The 21,341-nt window shown below is 40.0% G+C and overlaps 1 protein-coding gene across 2 annotated transcripts in view; it reads right to left on the bottom strand.

Moving 5' to 3' along the window:
* SPATS2L (spermatogenesis associated serine rich 2 like) overlaps window positions 1-21,341 on the bottom strand; it is a 145,821-nt gene that overhangs the window by 35,039 nt on the left and 89,441 nt on the right. For both annotated transcript variants that reach the window (XM_084644128.1, XM_084644129.1), the window contains 5 exons: window positions 19,795-19,903; window positions 16,212-16,261; window positions 14,907-15,147; window positions 8,028-8,228; window positions 7,213-7,348 (listed from right to left, as the gene is read on the bottom strand). In XM_084644128.1, the coding sequence (XP_084500254.1) occupies window positions 7,213-7,348; window positions 8,028-8,228; window positions 14,907-15,147; window positions 16,212-16,261; window positions 19,795-19,903 (737 nt within the window). The remainder of the gene's footprint in view (window positions 1-7,212; window positions 7,349-8,027; window positions 8,229-14,906; window positions 15,148-16,211; window positions 16,262-19,794; window positions 19,904-21,341) is intronic.

Genomic DNA, 21,341 nt, shown 5'->3' with positions numbered 1-21,341 from the left:
GCATCCAGCCAGTTCTGCCTGCTAGGGTGGAGAAGGGAGGAGGTCCTGGCTTTGCCTCCCCACACGCTCTTTGAGGTTTGCTAGTATTCTTGAGGAAATGAGCAGGGCATAATCCCTGTGCTCCTCCCAGGACAGGGACTGGACGAGTGCCTAGTTGCTGCACAAGAGAAGACATGGGGACAAGGCACAATCAGGACAAAGGAGGTATGGTACACTGTGCACCAGGGAGCAAAAGAGTAATACATAGTCTAGCCCATGGTCTACAAAGTGCTTTGGATTCTTTGGGATGAAATGCACCATATGAAAGTACGTTATTATTACATTATCTGGGGCTTAAGGGAAGAATTACACCTACTCAAGTGCCTCTTAAACTTCCTGTCCTGTGGTGTTTGTTTATTTTTAAACTGACATCTTAGGATTGTTTTTGGCCCGGTTTCATTACAAGTTAAATGAGGAAATAAGCACTGCATTCCTCCAAGATGTTATAGCGTGACATACCACATCTGCTCCACATCATTCCTTTCAGTTAAGATGGGTGGAAAGCACCGTTTTGTCACGTAGGTGACTTTTTAACAGCAGCCTTGACTGAGCTCATTCAGGAGTAAACTTCTGCCATCAGTTAAAAACACGAGGTGATTTACAAGCTGGCTGGAGACATAAGACTTCCTCCAGCTGTTGCCACTCCTGGCCCTGTGGTCTCTGCTGCTAAGGACAGAAAACTCTCTGGAACAATCCACTGAAAATCTCAAGATGTCTCTGACCACGTGCAATGTTAATTTCCCTTTGTAATAATGGGACAAGTTGCTGCTTAGGGGCAAGAAGCAGCCATATGAAGTTGTCTCTGCACTCCTTTGCTCCTGCTGCAATTGGTAAGCCAGTGAAGTGAAAAACTAGTTACTCCTTCTCAGAAAGAAATATTGGAATACCCTAAAGACCTGATTTGATACTGATTTCAAGGGGAACAGGCAGTAAAAATAAAGGAGGGAGGAGATGACACCTACTACGGAATCAAAGGAAAAAACAAAACTAAAAGAAAACAATAGAAACAACAGAAACTAAAATGTCATTTATCCTTCAGAGGAGACATAAGAACAAAGGTCCTGACCAAGTGTGTTAATTAAAAATCCAATGGCTCTTTTCCCAAGAATAGTGGTGCTAGCTTCATGTACCAGGAATGGGCCAATTTCTAGTCTGGCTTAATGCATTCAGCCCACCTAAATACCCCCTGCAGTTTTGACTGGGGATGGTACTTCTGAGTTCTCATTCTACACTGCTGGGTAGTGTTGCCGAGACCCTTCCCACCCCGTAGGTGGCTTTGCTTCTGCGGCTGGGAAATGAAGTGATTCCTCTACAGTTTGTAAGTGCTCTGGAATCACCAGCATGAAGGAAACAAGATAATATGACAGGTTTCAGAGTAACAGCCGTGTTAGTCTGTATTCGCAAAAAGAAAAGGAGGACTGATGCATCCGATGAAGTGAGCTGTAGCTCTCAAAAGCTGATGCTCAAATAAATTGGTTAGTCTCTAAGGTGCCACAAGTACTCCTTTTCATTTTAAGATAATATTATGTCACTAACATTCCTCACTAGCTCAGGCTGCTCTCCTCTTGGCCATGGAAACAAAAGTCTGGGTAAATTACTTACTTTTTACCGGACTGATAAATATACTGAGCTACAATGAACGGAACAGTGATAACTATTCAGTAGTCTGAGGGCTCCTCTTAATTACCTTCTTCTCTTTCCACCAGCTGCTGATGCTTTCTTTAACTTTAAATTCAGGAACATGGGACATCAGTAACATAAGCAACATCCCAAAGCCTGGTGCTACATGCTGAACATATGGGGCCCAATCCTGCAAACACTTACTACCAGTCACAGCAGTCACTATTGTGACTAGTCCCATTTAAGTTGCCACATCGTGGAGCAAGTGTTCACACGATCAGGTCACTTCTTATTGCACACATAGGATATACAGTGCATACAAAGTTATCCCAGGAAGGATATTTATTTCCCAGGAAGGCTGACGGAATGACAACGGATTAGTAGTTAAAACAAAGAGATTCATGGATTTTCTACACATTCAATCAGGCAAAAATTAGGCCCATCAACTGCCTAAATCAATTGCAAGATGATGCACCACATCACTGATATTTTCACCCCAGACTTCATCCCATTAGGGTATCTGTGCTGTAACATTGTGATGTATGAAGGAAACTGTTCTGTGGGGCCTGCAACTTGAGAGGCATGGACCTGCCCTATTGCATTCTACAGTTTTTCATAGACTAGGGGGCACTTCTGTAACCTAATGAGCATGATCCTGCTCCCACTGAAGTAGATGGGAGTTTTACTATTGATTTAAATGGGAGCAGTAGCAGGTTCCATGTACCTTTTGAACTGATTTCTTATCACTGTAAATATATTTTGATGCATGTACTGTCTAGTGTAGCAGCTCTTTATAAGCTAAAAGATAAATAAATAGAGAAATGAATACTCATGTTTCTCAATCTGCTAACACACTAATATGGGAACACAGACCATTTGCAGGTGGACTCCTGAAGACAGACCTCTACAGCTCATGCTTCATTTTCATGATCCTAATGAATATCATTTACAGATCTAACTAAGTGATTGCACCCCCCTAAACATAAAAATGTCATTAATTGCATTTGCAAAACTGCCAGCACAAAAAGGAAAAGGAAGAGTGGGTTGAAGCTGAGCTGCAAATCAGACCCCTACTGTCACTTTACTTAGTTAAAAGGCATTAAGGCTTCCTAGCAAAATCTGTGAATGTGTTTTATAATGCAAAGTTCCATGCAAAATATCAATGAGAACTAACAGCGATGCAACGGGTTAATGAACTCACCTTTCATCTGTATGCACCTGGGTTTGCAGCTACTGCAGCTTAGGCCATAAACAAATATTAATATGATGGCTTCAAAGTATTTTTATCTGAAAACATTAAACAATTTTGCATGACTGGCAATGGCAGTCTCTGTTCAACAGAGCTCCTAGGTTGCCACAAAAGGGGTTGTTGATGGTAAGCACTAAGGTGCCTTGCCTGCACAGAGAGGGAGAAGCTGGCATGGCACCCTGCTTTGTGATGCCTGGATTCTAGTACCATGAGGACCTCACTTTGTGTGTCCTGAAATTCATTCTAAACATGTGGCTAAGCATAATGAGTGCCCCACTTACTGTTTGCCACCATCTATTTGTAAGTGGCTACTCTGAATTATAATCCTGAATGAGGTTATATGGTACTCTCTGATAGAGAGCTAAAAAGAAAAAAAAAGAGAATGATCGGACATGTAGATAACACAATATGTTGGGGGAGAGACAACACAGCTTTTGTAAAGGGAAATCATGCTTCACTAATCTATTAGAATTCTTTGAGGGTGTCATTAAATGTGGACAAAGGTGATCCAGTGGATATAGTGTACCTGGACTTTCAGAAAGCCTTTGTCTAGGCCTCTCTCCAAAGGCCCTTCAGCAAAGTAAGCAGTCAGGGGATAAGAGGGACTGTCCTCTCATAGATCATTAACTGGTTAAAAGATAGGAAACAAAGGGTAGGAATAAATGATCAGTTTTCACAGTGGAGAGAGGTAAACAGCAGCCCAAGGAGCTGTACTGGGGCCAGTGCTGTTAACGTATTCATAAATTATCTGGAAAAAGGGGGTAAACAGTGGGGTGGCAAAGTTTGCAGATGATACAGAAGTACTCAAGATAGTTAAGTCCAAAGCAGACTGTGAAGAGTTACAAAGGGATCTCACAAAACTGAGTGTCTGGGCAAGAAAATGGCAGATGAAATTCAATGTTGATAAATGCAAAGTAATGCACATTGGAAAACATAATCCCAACTATTCATACAAAATGATGGGGTCTAAACTAATTGTTACCATTCAAGAAAGAGATCTTGGAGTCATTGTGGCTAGTTCTCTGAAAACATCTGCTTAATGTGCAGAAGCAGTCGAAAAAGCGAACAGAATGCTGGGAATAATTAAGAAAGGGATAGATAATAGAACAGAAAATATCATAATGCCACTATATAAATATACAGTGCACCCACAAGTTGAATAGTGTGTGCAGTTCTAGTTGCCCCATCTCAAAAATGATATATTAGGATTGGGAAAAGTACAGAGAAGGGCAACAAAAACGATCAGGGGCATGGACCAGCTTCCACACGAGGGGAGATTAAAAAGACTGGGACTGTTCAGCTTTGAAAAGAGAGATATGCTAGAGGTCTATAAAAGCATGAATGGTGTACAGGAAGTGTTATTTACCCATTCACAGTACACAAGAATCCATATGTCACCCAATGAAATTAATAGGCAGAAGGTTTAAAACAAACATGAGGAAGTACTACTTCACACAAAAACATAGTCAGCCTTTGGAACTCGTTGCCAGAGGATGTTGTGAAGGCCAAAGTTTAACTAGGTTAAAAAAATAATTAGATAAATTTATAGCCATTAGCCAGGATGGTCAGGGATACACCACCATGTTCTCTGGATGTCCCTAAATCTCTGACTGCCAGAAGCTGGAACTGGATGACAGGATGATGATTGCCCTGTTCTGTCCATTCCCCCTGAAGCATCAGGCACCGGTCAGTGCCAGAAGACAGGATACTGTGTTGGATGGACCCATTCTTACATTTTTATGTAATCCATTACCACAGGAAATCGCTGTGGCCAAGAACATAACAAGATTTAAAAAGGGATTGGCTATCAAGAACATCCACTATTACCGCAATGACAAATATTTTGCAACGGGTATGAAACCTCACATTTTAAGGCTAAAATCAATCTCTGCCATTAGAGAACAGGATGATACCTAGGCAGGGCACAGATTATCCCCCATCTACCTAATATGGCGTCTTTATACCTTTCTCTGAAGCATCTGGTGCTAGCCACTGTCACAGACAGTACACTAGCCTATATGGGCCATGAGTGTGATCTAGTCCGATACTTCCTGTGTTCTTTCACTGAGCCAAAGTGTGTTCAATTTCAGAAGAAAGGTGACCTGCTCTGTCTTTGCTATTTAGATGGATTGGACGATTATTGCCATATAAACATTTAACTTTATGCGTGGGATCATCTTCCCTAGGCCTGTATACAAATACAATTTTAGACAAACAGAATAATTAGAAGAGAAAAAAGACCAGAACTGCAAAATTCAGCTTTTTTACTTTCAAAACGTTGTGAATTTATCAACAAGTAGTTTCTAACTTTAAGCTTATTTTCCATACAGCAAAGCCATTGAGCAACCATCAGATGGTATCTACTTTCAGTCACTACTGACCTGGGCTGCAACATAGATATGAAAAGTTCAATAGCCTATTTGCAATTTCATGAGACATCAAGTCCCTAGGCTTTCCTTGTGTTTACTCCCCTGCTTTTTCCTAGCAGGCCTGCAGCAGTTGCAGGTATGCCCCTCTAAAGAATACATAGTACAGGACTGGGTCCTGGATTTAGAGGATGTCTATCCTATTAAATATTTTCATTTCCATTCCCATCTGGGAGGTAAGGTGGACCTTGTTTTCAAATGATCTAAAATACGTGGGGATTTACAATGGAAGGTGATCTGCCACTGTACATTGCTTGGTGCAGATTCATTTGTTTTGTCAAATCACAGAGTCTCGTCTTGCTATAGTCTGAAAACAACAGAAAGGCAATAGTTGGCACAGTAACTTATGTACAGTACCCACCTATTGTACACAGTACCACTGAAGACTCTGGGACTAATTCTGTTCACACTTATGCCACTGTAAAAGAGATGTAACTCTACTGAAGTCAAAGTACAGTGCTGGAAGTGTGAGCAGTAGTAAGACCACTGATTACTATCGTAAACAGCAGAGACTGCTGAATAAATTAATGCTATGAGGTTGTACTTTCAAGATTGAGTTTCCTATGCATTCTAGGATTTGATGTTATAATAAGACTGTTTGTCTTTGTTCTTACCCTAATGTATTAAATTACAAGATATAGAACTCCAGTAGCAAGCACCAGGAACTAGAGTCTCTGCTCAAAATAAAGGCCAGTGTTCACTTCTTGAGTTCCCACCACTTTTGCTGTCAGAATTTATGCAGTAGCCCCTTGATCACGGAGAGTCTGCTTGCACAGGGAATAAAATGCCACAAGCTACACACAATCCTTCTCCTCCCAGGGGAGGGACATGGTGCAGGCTGAGACAGCTCAAGAAGTGGGTGAAGCTAACTACAGACCAGGCATGACCAGGGGACATGAGAGAGGCACTGTTTTGGCATTGCTTTTAAACTGTCTCACTCCATTAGTGTGGCTCCCCAGAGAATAGAGATCAACTCACTTTTACGCCCTTGACACAGCAGTGCCTCCAAGAGCATAGGGTATTGGTAGGGCACTAGATATTAACAGAAATCCATATCTGATATACTTGGAAAAGCCTTAGGGCCAAATGATCATTTCAGTTATTTGGATGCAACCCCATTAGCTGCACCCACATAGGTGAAAGCAGAATTTCACCTTTACTCTTGGTTATTTTTATTACATTTATTTTATCCTTGCTCATGAGTGATCCCTTAGTTAGACCTTTCGCTCCCTGACTCAAGACACTATTTGAGCACATTGGACTGTGTGCCTGCTCCTGATGAAGGGATAGGAAATACTACCAATGACTTCAGTGGGAGCTGAAGCAATCCCCATGAGATACCATAACAGATCCCTCGCAGAATATCATCACATTTATATTGTTATATATCTGTAGGGCCAACTCCTTCAGATGTGCGCACAAGACCTCCATTTGAGTCACCGAGCATCACACTTATCCCTCTGAGGACAGAATATGGCCAGTAAGTTTTGTTATACACTATATGGATTATTTTGGGAGAACTTTAATGAATTCTATCGGTGGGATTTTCAAAAGTGTTCAATATTGGCCTGACTCTGCTCCCACTGAGGTCAATAGGGCAGATTTAGGCCAAAGCAAAGGACCTTTCAACTCCCACCCTGTATGTCGGTTTATTTTATTATTAGGAAATATGACTGGGCCTGTGTGTCTCAATATATGCTTTTTTTTTAGCATTTTAAGGTCTGAGAGGTGTGACTTACTGACACTATCTTTTCTGATTAAAGACAAATGATATACACAAACAGGATTTAAACAAAGTTTCCCTGAGATGTGTGTGGCCTGCATGAGCCCCTTTTTGCCCAGGATTTGCAGAGGTCTTTCCCACACTGATTTACCTACCAGTTGTGTAATTCAGCAAAGGCAGCTTTGATTTTCTTCACTGAATTATCCACTTCCTCTTTGATCATCATGCGGTATCTAGTTAAAGAAACAGTGCAACGTTGCAAATCTTTTACGGACTTTTCAATGTTTGGACCTAAAAAACAAACAAACAAAACAAAAATTGTACAAAAGTGAACAACCACATCGCTATCTAATCTGGTGGGGAAAAAAATCTCAAAGTGCTTCTTGTAATGAATGGTTAGAGTGAAATTCTAGCCCTACCTAAGATATTGAAAGTTTTGTCATTGACTTAATAAGGTCCCAGTTTCACCCTTAACATTTCTATGGTGCTTCCACTTCTAAGAACATTAGACAAAATTCACCCCATTCCAGCCCCTGGATCAAAGCTAGGACAAACACTAGTTTTAGACACTGACAACACATTCTAAAATTCCTAAATGACTCTTTCTTTGTAAACAAGCACTTCAAATAGACTATGGATACTCCTGCCCACGTTAGTTACACTGAGCCTGATTCTGGCCTCACTCATACTGGAGTAGCTTCATTAACTTCAGCAAAATTACCTTTGATTTATAGGAGATCAGAATCAGACCCACTAAACCTATGAACCCCTCAGAATGATGAGGAGAGTGAAAAAAACCCACACACTGGTCTTCTGTAAAGAGCAATATTACCTGGTATCCCATTCCCAATACATTGTCTCTCCTCCTCATGTCAGCTCTTGATGCAGTCCTCCTATGATGCACTGCAAATCTGATCACCTTCCTGAACAACAACTGATGAATTGTAATAGGAAAAGAAATCAGTTTTACCTTTTTTCTTGATTGAATCATCTGGCTTTGTTTCAAGATGGGCTGCAGGGACAGATGCTTTAACTGTGGACATTTTTGACTTCGGCCTGCCTACATTACTCTGTGGTTGAACTGATGACTGAAAAGTATCTTGCTGTTCTGTTCCACTTACAGACTTTAGGTTTAAATCTACAGATATTTTCTTGTGTTCCAGGTTTTTGTCTGAAAGAGAACATCAAATAGTGAGTAGGGAGTTACTCCGATTCATTGTTATTGGATCAGAATGTTTCTACATTGGTAAAATGAAGTTCTGTTTCAGCAGTGTGCATTCTACAGAAAACCGGAAAGACTGACAGAACAGAATTACAATGGCTTTGTGATTAAAAACCAATTTGAGCAGATTTTTGTGTTTCACCAGTCTAAAAAAATGATAAAGAGATTTGACTTTTCTATGCTGAAATGGTACAAATATCTTACTCCATAAGCTGAGTACTTCATTCATTTTAATCTTTTGTCAAATATCATAGACAGGGGTAAGACTACATAAGACCAGAGTAGCACAGGTGAGAAACAGACCCCAAAATATTTGAAGTATGAATGTGTGGTGTGCAGAATGCTGTGATCATTTTATTTGTTTATAGAGGATTAGAAGGTATATTGAAGAAGATAAAGAATTAAACATACACAAAAATAGCTAAGTTAGAAAAATCTGTAGGTGTCTGTGGAAACAAGAAATATCAGGCCGTCAGAGTCCTAATTATGCAGAATGTAAATGCAAATTTTCACCTTCTCAGTTCAGATGTAGCAGTCTGTATACTGGAGTAGGAGCCAAGAACTCAGCGCTTATATGACTACCTTTAACCTTCTGCAAGCCTTAATAGGTAGTTAAAGCAACCAGTCTAGCAGCTAAAGCTGCAGACAGGAAGTCAGCACTCCGGGATTCTATTCCCATATCTGTACCCACTTGTTTTGTGACATTGGGCACACTGTTTGTAAAGGGCTTTGATATTCTTTGTTTAAATGCAAAATTACTATTATTGAACTTAATTAACTGTTTTGGACATTCATGAAGAAAAATGACAAATCAAAAAAGCCTTTCCTCTTAAACAAACCCACCTTGACCAGTAGTTATATTTTAAAAATAGTTTCTACCATTTACATATATCATCTGTTATTTACCTTGGCATCTTGTTTGAAATGTCAAATATTCTACAGTGGAACACCAGAATTATGAACACCAGAGTTACGAACTGACCGGTCAATCACACACATCAGTTGGACCCGGAAGTACGCAATCAGACAGCAGAAGAGACAAAAAAAAAAAAAAAAAAAGCAAATACAGTACAGTACTGTGTTACACGTAAACTACTAAAAAAATAAAGGGAAAGCAGCATTTTTCTTCTGCATAGCAAAGTTTCAAAACTATATTAAGTCAATGTTCAGTTGTAAACTTTTGAAAGAACAACCATAATATTTTGTTCAGAGTTATGAACATTTCTGAGTTACAAACAATCTCCATCCTTGAGGTGTTCATATCTCTGAGGTTCTACTGTACTTTGAAGCCCAGTAGTAAGAGATCGACATAGCTTAGCAAACAACATCTAAACATGTTGCAAGAAGACTTTCAAGTTCGATTGAGAAAATTCGGGAAAATTAAAGTAGTTTGGGGAAGTCTGCATCAAATCCCCACAGAACTGTGCCAGCTCAGCAGCACTTACAACAAAGATTAGGGATCTGTGACTCTAACAAACATCTAAATGAAAAATCAATGAATTGTGTAATAAGAGATAACAGAGTAATTTTTGTGGCATTCTGTATTTCATGAGGGCTTGGAACACTAACACTCTAGTCTAAGATGTGAGCTCTGGTGTATTGATGGTTAAGCGTTTATCAGACCTGCTAGTAACGGAACCTGCTCACAGAAACTCTCCAGCTGTGCCACAGACCATGGAATCTGTTTTATCTTTTTATAACACCTTGACATTCAAAACCTTTAAAAAAAATTGCCTTGACAGAATCGTTTGCTGAGGAAAAGCTCTCTTGAGATGTGAACAGGTAGTATGGGGGAGTTAGCACAATCGCCCTACGTGAAAAACAGCTGAGAAAAGTGGGACTCAAAATGGAATGTGCGTATCCAGCCTCACAAAATCATAGAAATGTAGGGCTGTCCTCTAGTCCAGCCCCCTGTGCCAAGCCAGGCCCAGGCAGGTTTCAGCTAAGTCCCAAAACCACAATAATGGGGCAATATGGCACTTTAAATGTTTCAGCCTGATTTAAGTTTAGTATTAAATTATAGTGCCTAAGAAGTTACATGAGCTGATAGTTAGCTATTTTTAGGATATTATTTTAAACAGTGGCGGTTTCAGAGTAACTGTTAACACCTTTGCCCTTGGAAACAATGCCACAGGATCTTTAATTGTGTGTGATCTAGAACTGGGTTTAGCTCTCACAGGAAAGATGGCACCTGCAGCAGCACAGTGCCCCTAGTACCATGCTGGGTTTTATCTGACAGTTTATTTCTAAGTACTGTCTTGACATGACCATATTTAAACTGTGAGTTTTTACAAGATCATAGGAAAAGGTGGTATGGCTGCAGAAAGATATCACTGAAAGCACCATGTTAGAGAAAGATCATTCATTAAATCGACACATTCGGCAAGGTGCAATTAGTGTTTATTGGGCAAAGCCTTTTCTAAAAAGAGAAATAACAGCTGCTTAATGTACAGTACCAGTTATAACTGTTCCCAGGTGTGTCTCAACTGCAATGGGATTCCCTATCCCCGCTCTGGTAAATGGTTGAATCAGAAGTATTTTAAATACACAAGGCCAAATTGTGGCTGGATGTAAATGGAGAAAGGGCACAGATGGGCCACCTAGCATCCTGGTGCCTGAACACAGCGGGTGAAAACTACTGGGAAGTGTTAGCCACCAAATACGTTTGAGGGAGACACTGCTCTGTGATGGGGCAGCCCCCAAGGTCTCAGAGCAGCAGGAACAGAGCAGTGATCAATAATGATTTGACAGGAGACACAGATCCTGGGACTCACAAAAGTCACTATGTGCTGCCAGAGTGACAAAAAGTGACCTTAGAGCTGCCCTGGTATGAGGGAATTCTGTGTAAAGCTGACAACAGACCTTCCTGGGCCACCTGCTAGCAGGTGTGTATCAGGGCTGGCAGGGGCAGGAAGATGGCAGATTCAGGGTAGGGAGCACATTTGATGGAAGCCGTAAGGCAGGGGTTCTCAAACTGGGGGTCAGGACCCCTTGGGGGTCACGAGCTGTCAGCCTCCTCCCCAAACCTTGCTTTGCCTCCAGGATTTATAATGGTGTAAAATATATTTAAAAGTGTTTTAAACTTATAAGCGGGGGGGAGGGGGGAGGGGGTGTCACACTCAGGGGCTTACTATGTGAAAGGGGTCACCAATACAGAAGTTTGAGAACCACTGCCATAAGGCATTCCTGGCTGACAGAAAGGTCCCCAGGGGACCATGTGGCACAACCAGCAGCAGGCCAGTGGCTACTCTAACTTGCTTGGGAATTGGTTGGGCCCCTGACTGTGCTCATGACTGAAGGAAGCATAACGGTAACTGACAACTATCTTTGCTTCCCCCACCTCAGCTGCCTCAAGCAGGTACTTGGGACAGCTGAGAACTTCTGAGCCTCAGATGTACGCTCCAGGAGTAATGCTGTGAAGCAGCCAATGGCGAGGACATATCCAGACCCTCAATGACCAGCTACAGAAGCTGATCCAGTCTCAATCCCTCAATTCCTCTAGCAGGTCAATGAAGGCCAGGACCCAATTAATCATTGCTGATTATATAGCATGTGAAATGGAAACATTAAGACAATACAGAGTAACAGGAGAGTGCTGCGCGTTTATGTTCATAATGTTTAGTGGCCAGCCAGGTAAGAAACAAGTAAGCTGGACTTCACTCTAAACCATCTCTTAGCTTTATAATCTGCAGACTGTTATCTCACAACTCTCAATTAAACAAAAGTTTCGTAAAGAAACAACCAAAAAAAGGTACTTCAACTAAAGAGAAATGGACTGTCCAACGGTAACAGCATTACCACTAGGTGAGCAAATGTCAGGTAAAGACAGTGGTCAACGGGTTACCCTCCACCACAACAGGTAGGATAGTAGAATGTGGTGTGAGGGGAGACAACCAGCTTTGCTGCATTCTCCCTTCTGGTCCCAGAAACCCCTCTGTGTGTTGAGGATTTCATGGCTCAGGGAGCTAAGTCCAGGAAGGGGAGGCAGGGGAGCTAATGCTGTAGCCTCACCCACCTCATGCTGAAGGGAGCCTAAAGAGCTGTAAGGAGACATATGAATCTGGAGCAGAAGCCAATGTCCTTATTAGATCATGAGCATCTGATGGTTGCGGAAGGGAACTTCCACAAGCCCTGCCTAGACCCAAGCCTCTGACAGGATGATCAGAGGAAACTCCATGAATAGGAACAGGGAGTGTATCCTAGTCCCTACGTCAGAAAACCTACATAGGCGCACTGGCCTCTGGCCTAAAAGTGTGGTCCACAAAGTCACACCAGGCTTGTCATTGCCTAAGTTCATTCATTCAAATGATAATTTTTGGGCTTGAATAGCTGGAAATACATTTAAAATGCCCGCTCTCCTGAAACTGACCCTGGACCCATTGTCCAGGAAACCAAATAAATGGACCTCTCAGAGCAGAGCTCAGAACTGATAGAATTAATAAATGTCTGATGGAAAAGGAGTGCAAGAACACTGGAAAACACAGAAGCAAGTGGAAAAAAAAACGCAAGGACAAACAAAACAAAGGAGATTATAATACAAAGGGAACATTTGAAACCAAGATGCTTAGAAATGCTGGACTGAATTCCAAACTGTTTTCCAGCTCTTCAATGCAAGCCATGTATCTCGATCAGAAGCCACAAGGGTATGGCAGCTGACCTCGAAGGGATCCTACTCAACATTTTGATGTGTACCATTCCTTTAACTTCTACATGTTTAGCAATATGTATATATATTGCTTCTTTAACTGTAACAAGGCTGCTACTGCACTTTTCTGTAGAATCAACATAGGGCTTTTATTTCCTCATGCTCAAGTTGAAAGTGAACTAAAGGAGAAACTCTTTCCACCACCATTTCAGAATGTTGCCAGGAAGATATTTTCCTAAATTTGAATGTTGCAGTGACATAGCAGAATTAAGCAAGTATCTGCTTCTGCTGCAGAAAATTTGCAATTATACTTTTGTTTATTAAATAATTAATACTATTTGGTATGGTTAATACTTTCATATATATTAACAAGTAAAATTACAGTAGAATTGTGAAACCAATGTCATTAATTGCTATTGCCAGACAGAAGGATCTTACATCTTTTTACATGTTTTTATTTTATACGTATAAAATTTTTGTTTGCATCAACTGAAAGAGATGGAAAAAACACTTAACCCTCTGGCCACACACACAATATCCCAAATAATATAGGCACTCTCCTCAAAGCACACAGCTACCTTGCACTCACAACCACCATTTTTTTGAAAATTTCATGGAAACTTAAGTCCCATTTAGGCATGTGTATCTGTATTCACGCATCTCGCCAACTTTGAAAATTCCAGCCTTGATGACACCTCCAAAACAGTTACTGATGCAGCTTGAAGTATTTGTAGCCATTACCAGATATTGCAGAGAAAATAATATGACATGAATATTTATAGACTGCAGAATAAATGATAATTATACTCAGATATGGAAATTTGGAACTTCTTAGTCATAACACATTTCTAGCTATATGAATTGAGAACATTTTTTGCTGAAACGTAAGAACATTACTGCACCTTACTCATGCATCTCTTTTTCAAGACAGAGTTCCTTGCTCAGCTATTCTGTTTTGCTGGAATTTGTATCTAGCTGGCCAGAGGTTGGCACCACCACCAAAGTATTCTGTAAGTAGCACAGAATCAGTTTCAGGACAGCTATACATTTGGCATAAATCTTTAAAGTTTGGTTTGAGTAGCATGTTTGTAATCATGAACAAAGTGACTTCAAGGAAAGCTCCTTTAATGCAATGCAACTTTTATATATTACTTAAGATTTAGCAACAACAACAACAATAGTGGCATTGATCTAGGCCCTTCAGAAGTTTTGAAATGCTAGGAGTTGAAAAATGTAACAGCAAGAAGTACAATTAAAAATAAACATGAACTTTATGGAAGGAAGGCAAAGGCATGTAGGCTTTCACTGAATATCCTCCCTAAAAGGGTAAGGTTCGTTTTCACTGATGTTACAAAAAACCAAACAAACCTCATTTCAAAAGAGCCCCGGGGAGGCAGACTGCAGCTTTCATCACTGCCTCCAGGAGTTCCAGAGACACCATGCAAATCCCGGTTGAACAGCATGTATTCAGAGAAGCTGCCGGATTGAATCTCCAAGCAGCAGGGCCAGAGGATGGTCCTAGGGAAGTCACTGGGAGTTTTGCAGCTATTCACCTAGATAGGGACTACAGTATGTAAATAAAAGCTGTGACTAAGCAATAAGGGAATCATCCGACATTCCATGAATCCTTAAAGCCAGAGTCACTTTGGGCTGTTTTGTGGGGCCTTGTCACTGCTGTCTGTCTCTCATACATTCAACTGCCTGGTGATGGGGCACGTTCAACTAGTCTAATTAGACTTTAGTCCTTTTTTCTCTTGACATAAGGACATTTAGATCTTGATCTTGCAAAGAGAATTGTTCCCATGTGGGGTCCTCTTGCTTGGTTCTCCTTGTAAATTAGGGCCTATTTTGCCCAAACACAGCTGTCTGCTTGATTTTTAAAATTAAATTTTACATTACTTCAGTAAAGGTGCCAAGTTCTTTGTGCATGTTGGCTTGGCCCAGGCATGGCTATAAAGGTACCTTCTGCAGAGCACACTAACCTGTGATTTCTGGATGTGCTTGTACCACCTCCTCGAATCCACAGCTTTTGTTCTCATGAGAAATGACTTCTGATTTCTCATTGGCAGAGTCACAGGAAGAGTTATCCTTGTCACATCCATTCAGATGGCAGCCATATATCTCTTGGGGCTCTAGGGAAACCTTTTCAGGCCTATCATTCTTCTCTTTCGTATCTTTATTGCCTTGATACTGTTTAGATTTGCTTCTTTTTCTTTTATTATTCTAAATTGAGAAATATTTCAAGGACAGAAACATTACTCAGCATAGGTCAGACTAACTCAAAATATGAGCAATAAATTGTTCATTCTCTTCAGTTCTGAAAAAAGCCTCACAAGCTACAATCACTGTAATGATATTTACAGACCATGGTGTACTGTGATATGCTTTATCTGTTCAACTGAATATATCCATTGTTTGAAACAAAAATAAAATGAAATATCAGCAGAAGTTAGAGTCCTATACCACATTTATTTTTTCACTGCCTGGAATGTTTGCATTTTTAAACCATGATAGCATCCTAGTACAAGAAGCTTCTTTTCAAGCACCTGCTTTGAACTGTGCTGCTTCCACAAAAGTTTGCAATCACACTGGCTGAGCAATTCATAACTGTCAAAAGCAAAAATACTGACCTCATAATGTGACTAATTCCTTGTGGAGCATGTTCAGTGAGTATGTATACAATGGCATTTTGTTGTTTGCTTTAAATAAACAAAACCCGTAGGACTCATTCTGGCAGGTGCCCACTGGAGAATCCATGGCCACAGGTAATCCGTGATGGAACCCTTAGAGAACCAATCTGGTGGTGAGGGTCAGTCCTAGACATCTGGGGCATGATCTACATGATCCTGACGTGGTAATTATCCTTATACATTGCCCCAACACAGATTATTCGTACTCCTGGCAGCCATAGCCTATCTTGTGTGGTTATTGGAGATTCTGCAGGGGGCTGCTACTGGCCAGAATATACGTATATATTAAAGCTTCTTGTGCAGTATATGGGTACTATTTTGGTGAACCATTCTGTGTATTTCTAGAGTTTGGTTCCCATGTGTGTACCCTGCTGACCTGGAAACCCTACCTGAACAGCAATCTGGAGAGATAACAGAGGTGAATTAGAAAATAAGGTGAACATTTACTTTGAAGCCTTTTGAATACAGATGTGGATCAAATCATTTATTATGTTAGCAAATTAGCACAAGATTTGGCAACAATGATTGCTGCTATACTCTACTACAGAACGCTGATAAATGGTGTTAATGTTTTAACTCTCAAGAGTGAGTCCTTACCTTCTTTTTCCCTGTCATATTCCATTCTTTTAGTACCTGAACTGCACTACCTACAGTAGGAAAAGATAAAAATACTTCAAGAAATGTTCAGCTGTGATAAAGAATAACTGTGCTCAGTCTCCTAGGTAGGTGATGTTTCTTATGTTTCCATTTGTTTTTGAAAGTGTTTCACATGTTGGTGAAACAATTTATCTGCTGTATTTCATTTTTTGTTCCTTGATGTCATATTTATTTGATTTACAGTTCATGCATAGTTTTATTATTTGCATCAACCTGTCTCCCTATCATATAACTTGTATTTTTTCATCATTCTGTTTTGGAGATGGGAAAAAATTTCTTAGAAATTCTCTAAATTAGACAAATTTATGGTAGGAAAACAGTGACACAAACTTGTATATGGTGAGTATCTCTATATAATGTATCTATAATCTTCTGGTTTGAAATCTCTTATGCTTCACATTAGACTATAACATGCACGCTGCTTAGCATGTGTGCTCTTTGTGGCCCTGAATCAGCAAAGCACTTAAACAGGTGTTTAATTTTAAGCACCTGCTTAAGTCCCATTGAAACCATATGCTTAAGTGCTTTGCTCATGTGTTTTAAATTAAGGATGAATTGCGGCCAAAGGTACCAAGGTAGCCTAGTACATTACTAACAGTACTTACCTCTCTAAGACAGCCTAGCTGGTTAGCTGGTGGAGGATTATTTAAAAAGAAAAATATTTAAAAACTTAACATTTTACTCCAATATCTCCTGTAAAATATCTGTCATATTCAGAAGACATGATGGTGAAATAAAAAGGCCTTATTGGCACTCTTAGGATGATCTGCCTAATTCACTCATCAAAATCATGGTTATCCAAACATATGTCAATGAACTTTTTATAACACACCACACAATTATGTGCTTTCTATGTATACTCTGGACAAACCTTAAAAAAAAACAACACAATCTATAGGTGGAAAAGGCCTTTCAGTTCATCTAACACATATCCTTGTAGATGTAGGATTGGTTCTTAATGTATACAGACTAGTACTGGGCACAATCTAATTTTACATGACTCAAGCAATGTCACACACATTAAATTAATCCATCATGTCCGTGGTAGATTGTATGACTGGGTAAAAATAAGTGTTATTAGAAATTAAAAACATTTATTTGCTTTATTTCTTTGGATTTCCAAAACGACACCTCCTCAGCACTCTAGATGCCTCTGACAATTATTTAAAACAATGTTTCCCAAACTTGAGAACCTTGGGAGGCTGCTTGTTCAGGAAAAGCCACTGGCGGGCTGGGCCGGTTTGTTTACCTGCCGCATCCACAGGTTCGGCCGATTACAGCCCCCACTGGCTGCAGTTCCCCGCTCCAAGCCAATGGGGGCTGTGGGAAGCGGCACGGGCTGAGGGACGTACCAGCCGCCGCTTCGCACAGCCCCCATTGGCCTGCAGAGGCGAACAGCAGTCAGTGGGAGCTGCAATCGGCTGAACCTGCGGACGCGGCAGGTAAACAAACCGGCCCAGCCCGCCAGGGGCTTTCCCTGAACAAGTGGCGTCCCAAGTTTGGGAAACACTGATTTAAAACATAATAGGTCCACATAAATAAAATAAACAGCAACCTCTCAATGTAGAATACTGAATAACCATGAAGCACAGAAATAAAATAAATTCCCTCCTTTCCCCAGGCCACACGTCAACTAGGAAAAATTGTAGCTAGTAAAAATTAAAAAATTTTATAATTAGATTTAATTCATTCACCCAGATCCATGTTGGGGCAGATATAGACTTTGATTTCCTGTACCCGCTAAATATATCAAAATCCAACTGTTGTCAATGGCAGTGATAAATGGAGAGTAGGATGCCTGTATCGAGATGCACCATATGGATCTGATGGAAGAATTTTGATGCATGTGTTTATAGTTTTTGTGTTTACATTTGCTTTCTGTATCTTGGTATATAATTTCTGGCCCAGGCTGACTGATGCTTCTTGGACCAAATATTTTAGACAGTTATTCTAAAACAGAAATAAATATTTATATCCCTACATCTATAAATATGTCCTTTTAAAACAACATGTATATAAAGTGTGTAACACAGTGGGATACTCATAATGTCTCTATGGGTTATATTGAAATCAGGCTACATAGACCACCCAGCTGCTGCTGTTTGTTTTTGAATATGCCTAGGCCTTTTGAAACCAGTAAACATACAGTAACTCTTAAAGCAGTCCTAACACCCTGAGGTTTGACAGGATTTCCTACTGGTCCACTAAGCATAGTAAAAATTGTTTTTTACAAATCAAAGGACTTAAATGAGAACTCAAATATATTAGTGTTACATTTTTACAAGGAGTGTTATTTAAATACAAATGACTTCATTTATCATTAGAGATGGTCAAGCTGTAAAATTTGGAATGCTCCAAAGTTTCACGGGAGACTTGGTTCAGCCCATTATAAAGGTAAAGACTATTAGCAAAATTCAAATCTATGTTTAAATTTCAGTACACACACACAAAGTTCAGGGGATCTTGGCATTTGCTTCAGAAACATCCTTGCTTTTTATCATTGGTAACCTTCTTCTGATATATTGACTTTTATGCTTTCATTCACTTTATATTTAGAGACATTGTAGCTTTTCAAACCACACATTTTATCTTCTTTATTGGTCAATGTTTAGAAGCAATCTCTGAAAGGCTGAAATAGGATATGAAAAACAGAATTATTTCCATGTATTGCAGTAACACCAAAGGATCCTGTCAGCGTCAGGGCCCAAACACACAATAAAAGACTGTTCCTTCCCCAAAGATATTATTGCAATCAATCTATCCATCCTATTTATTTATATGTCCCCCATTACCATAGTACCTGAGCACCTCACAATCTTTAATGTATTTATGCTCACAACACCACTGTGAGGTAGGGAAATGTTACTATCCCCATTTCACAGATGGGGAACTGAAACCCAGAGATACTAATTGACTTGAACAGCATCATACAGGAAGTGGTGGAGTATGGAATTGATTGTGGGCTCCTGAGTCACACGTTAGTGTCCTAACCACTGGACCATCCTTTCTCTCTAATTTAAGACAAGATGAGACAAATGAATGTAGCAAACAAGAGAGGCAAGGAGGGGAAGGAGAATGCGTGTAATATATATGGACTGTATGTGCCTAAATTAATCATTCAAAAAAAATTTAAAATATAAATAAGTAAATAATTACCAGCGATCCCTACTGGCCTTCACCCTAGCTACTACTGGGCGGCAATTTCCTGTAAGTGTCGGGGTGGAAGTGGATTTTGAGGAGGGATTTAAAGGAAGGGAGGGAAATGACTTTAAAGAATAGATTGAGGAGGAAATCCCACACATAAAGAAAGATGTGGCAGAAAATGGAAAGACAGGGAGAAATAAATAATTAGGCAGTTCAGGCTGGCAACACTGGTGGAGTGAAGATGAAAATGACTAGCAATTAACAGAAAATGTACAGACAAGCAGTCATTTCAACAGAATTACAGCCCACATTTCAGGCAACTAAAAAGTATTTAATGTTAATTCCTCATGCTTTAGTGAGATATGTACAGTATACTCACCATCCATAAAAGCTTGAACTGCCTTGTCTACATTGTTATCAAATTGCTGTAACACCAGAACTATTTCATTATTGCTTTTGTTAGGAACAATTGATCGAACTGCACTGATCTGGGGGAAAAAAGAGGAAAATATGCAGATTTAGCATATTCCTGTAGATGAAATAAAGTCATTCAGAAAAAAAATGCACATGTATCTGAATTGCTTGCAGTTTTGTAATAGGTTATTTGTACAAAGTAACACTATACATCTTCTGAACCATTGGTGCAACCAACATATGCAATTGCTTCTAGTGATTAGAACTGGTAGTCAGGACTCCTGGGACCAAATCCTGCTGTCAGTTACATCTGGTGTAAATCTGGAGTAACTCCATTGATAGAATTTGGTTTCTATTCCTGGACATACCATTTGGATGCCTTGTCTACACTACAAATGCTTTGCTGGTATAGCTATAGCAGTACAGCTGCACTAGTGGAGATCCCTAGTGTAGACATAGCACATGCCAACAGGTGTCCTTCTGCCAGTGTAGAAACATCACATTTCTGAATGACATTAGCTATGCTGACAGAAGCCCTCTTCTGTTGGCATACTTGCATCTACACAAAGGGATTTGCCCGTATAGCTTTGTCGGCTGGGGGCATTGTTTTTTTACACTCCTAACAAAGCTATGTCAACAAAACTTTGTAGTAAAGAACTGGACTGACACTGTGTGACTTTGAACAAGTCACACAGTTTCTCTGTCCTCTGGTTTACCCATTTATAAAATGAGTTTAAAATACAGACCTACCTTGCATAGGGGCGTGGCAAAGGTCTGTTAAGTCACATTTGTAATGTGCATTGGGATCCTTGGATGGTTGCAAAGTATTCTAATTAATATAAAAAGTCATATGCTAAAACGAAGAGAATGTATAAAGCTTGTCCTCTGATTTGTCACTCATAATAAATGCAGTCTTGAGAGCAAAGATTTGAAAACTTTTAGTATTAAATATCTTACTATTGGTATTTGAAACAATGACATGGTGGGCCAAATACATCCCTGCTGCACTCTACTGAAGTCAATGGAACCCTCAACCTATGTAAAGTGGTATTACTCCATTGACTTCAGGTCCAATTTACACTAAGAATCTCTTCTATTGGATTTTGAATACAATATTTCCACTGGAAACCATCTTGATGTTTTAATTTCTTATTTCCACACAACATAGCTGAAAGCAAATAAAAATTATGTCGAACACATTGCATATGTCTCTTCTTTATGCTACTCAAGCTTTATTGGGCATTTAAATATAAAAACTCAGAAAAACAAACTAACGTAGGCCACTGGCAGCATTTTCAGAAAGAGAGGGATCAGATCCAAAAAAATCTGATTGTTCCTGTCAAGGTTCCTCCCCCACTCTGAACTCTAGGGTACAGATGTGGGGACCTGCATGAAAAACCTCCTAAGCTTATCTTTACCAGCTTAGGTCAAAACTTCCCCAAGATACAAAATATTCCACCTGTTGTCCTTGGACTGGCCGCTACCACCACCAAACTAATACTGGTTACTGGG

This window comes from Lepidochelys olivacea, assembly GCF_965140295.1.
Source record: "Lepidochelys olivacea isolate rLepOli2 genome assembly, chromosome: 11".
NCBI classification, from domain to species: Eukaryota; Metazoa; Chordata; order Testudines; family Cheloniidae; genus Lepidochelys; species Lepidochelys olivacea.
Note: the sequence above shows the minus strand (reverse complement) of the source record. Positions and strands in the feature narration are given on the sequence as shown.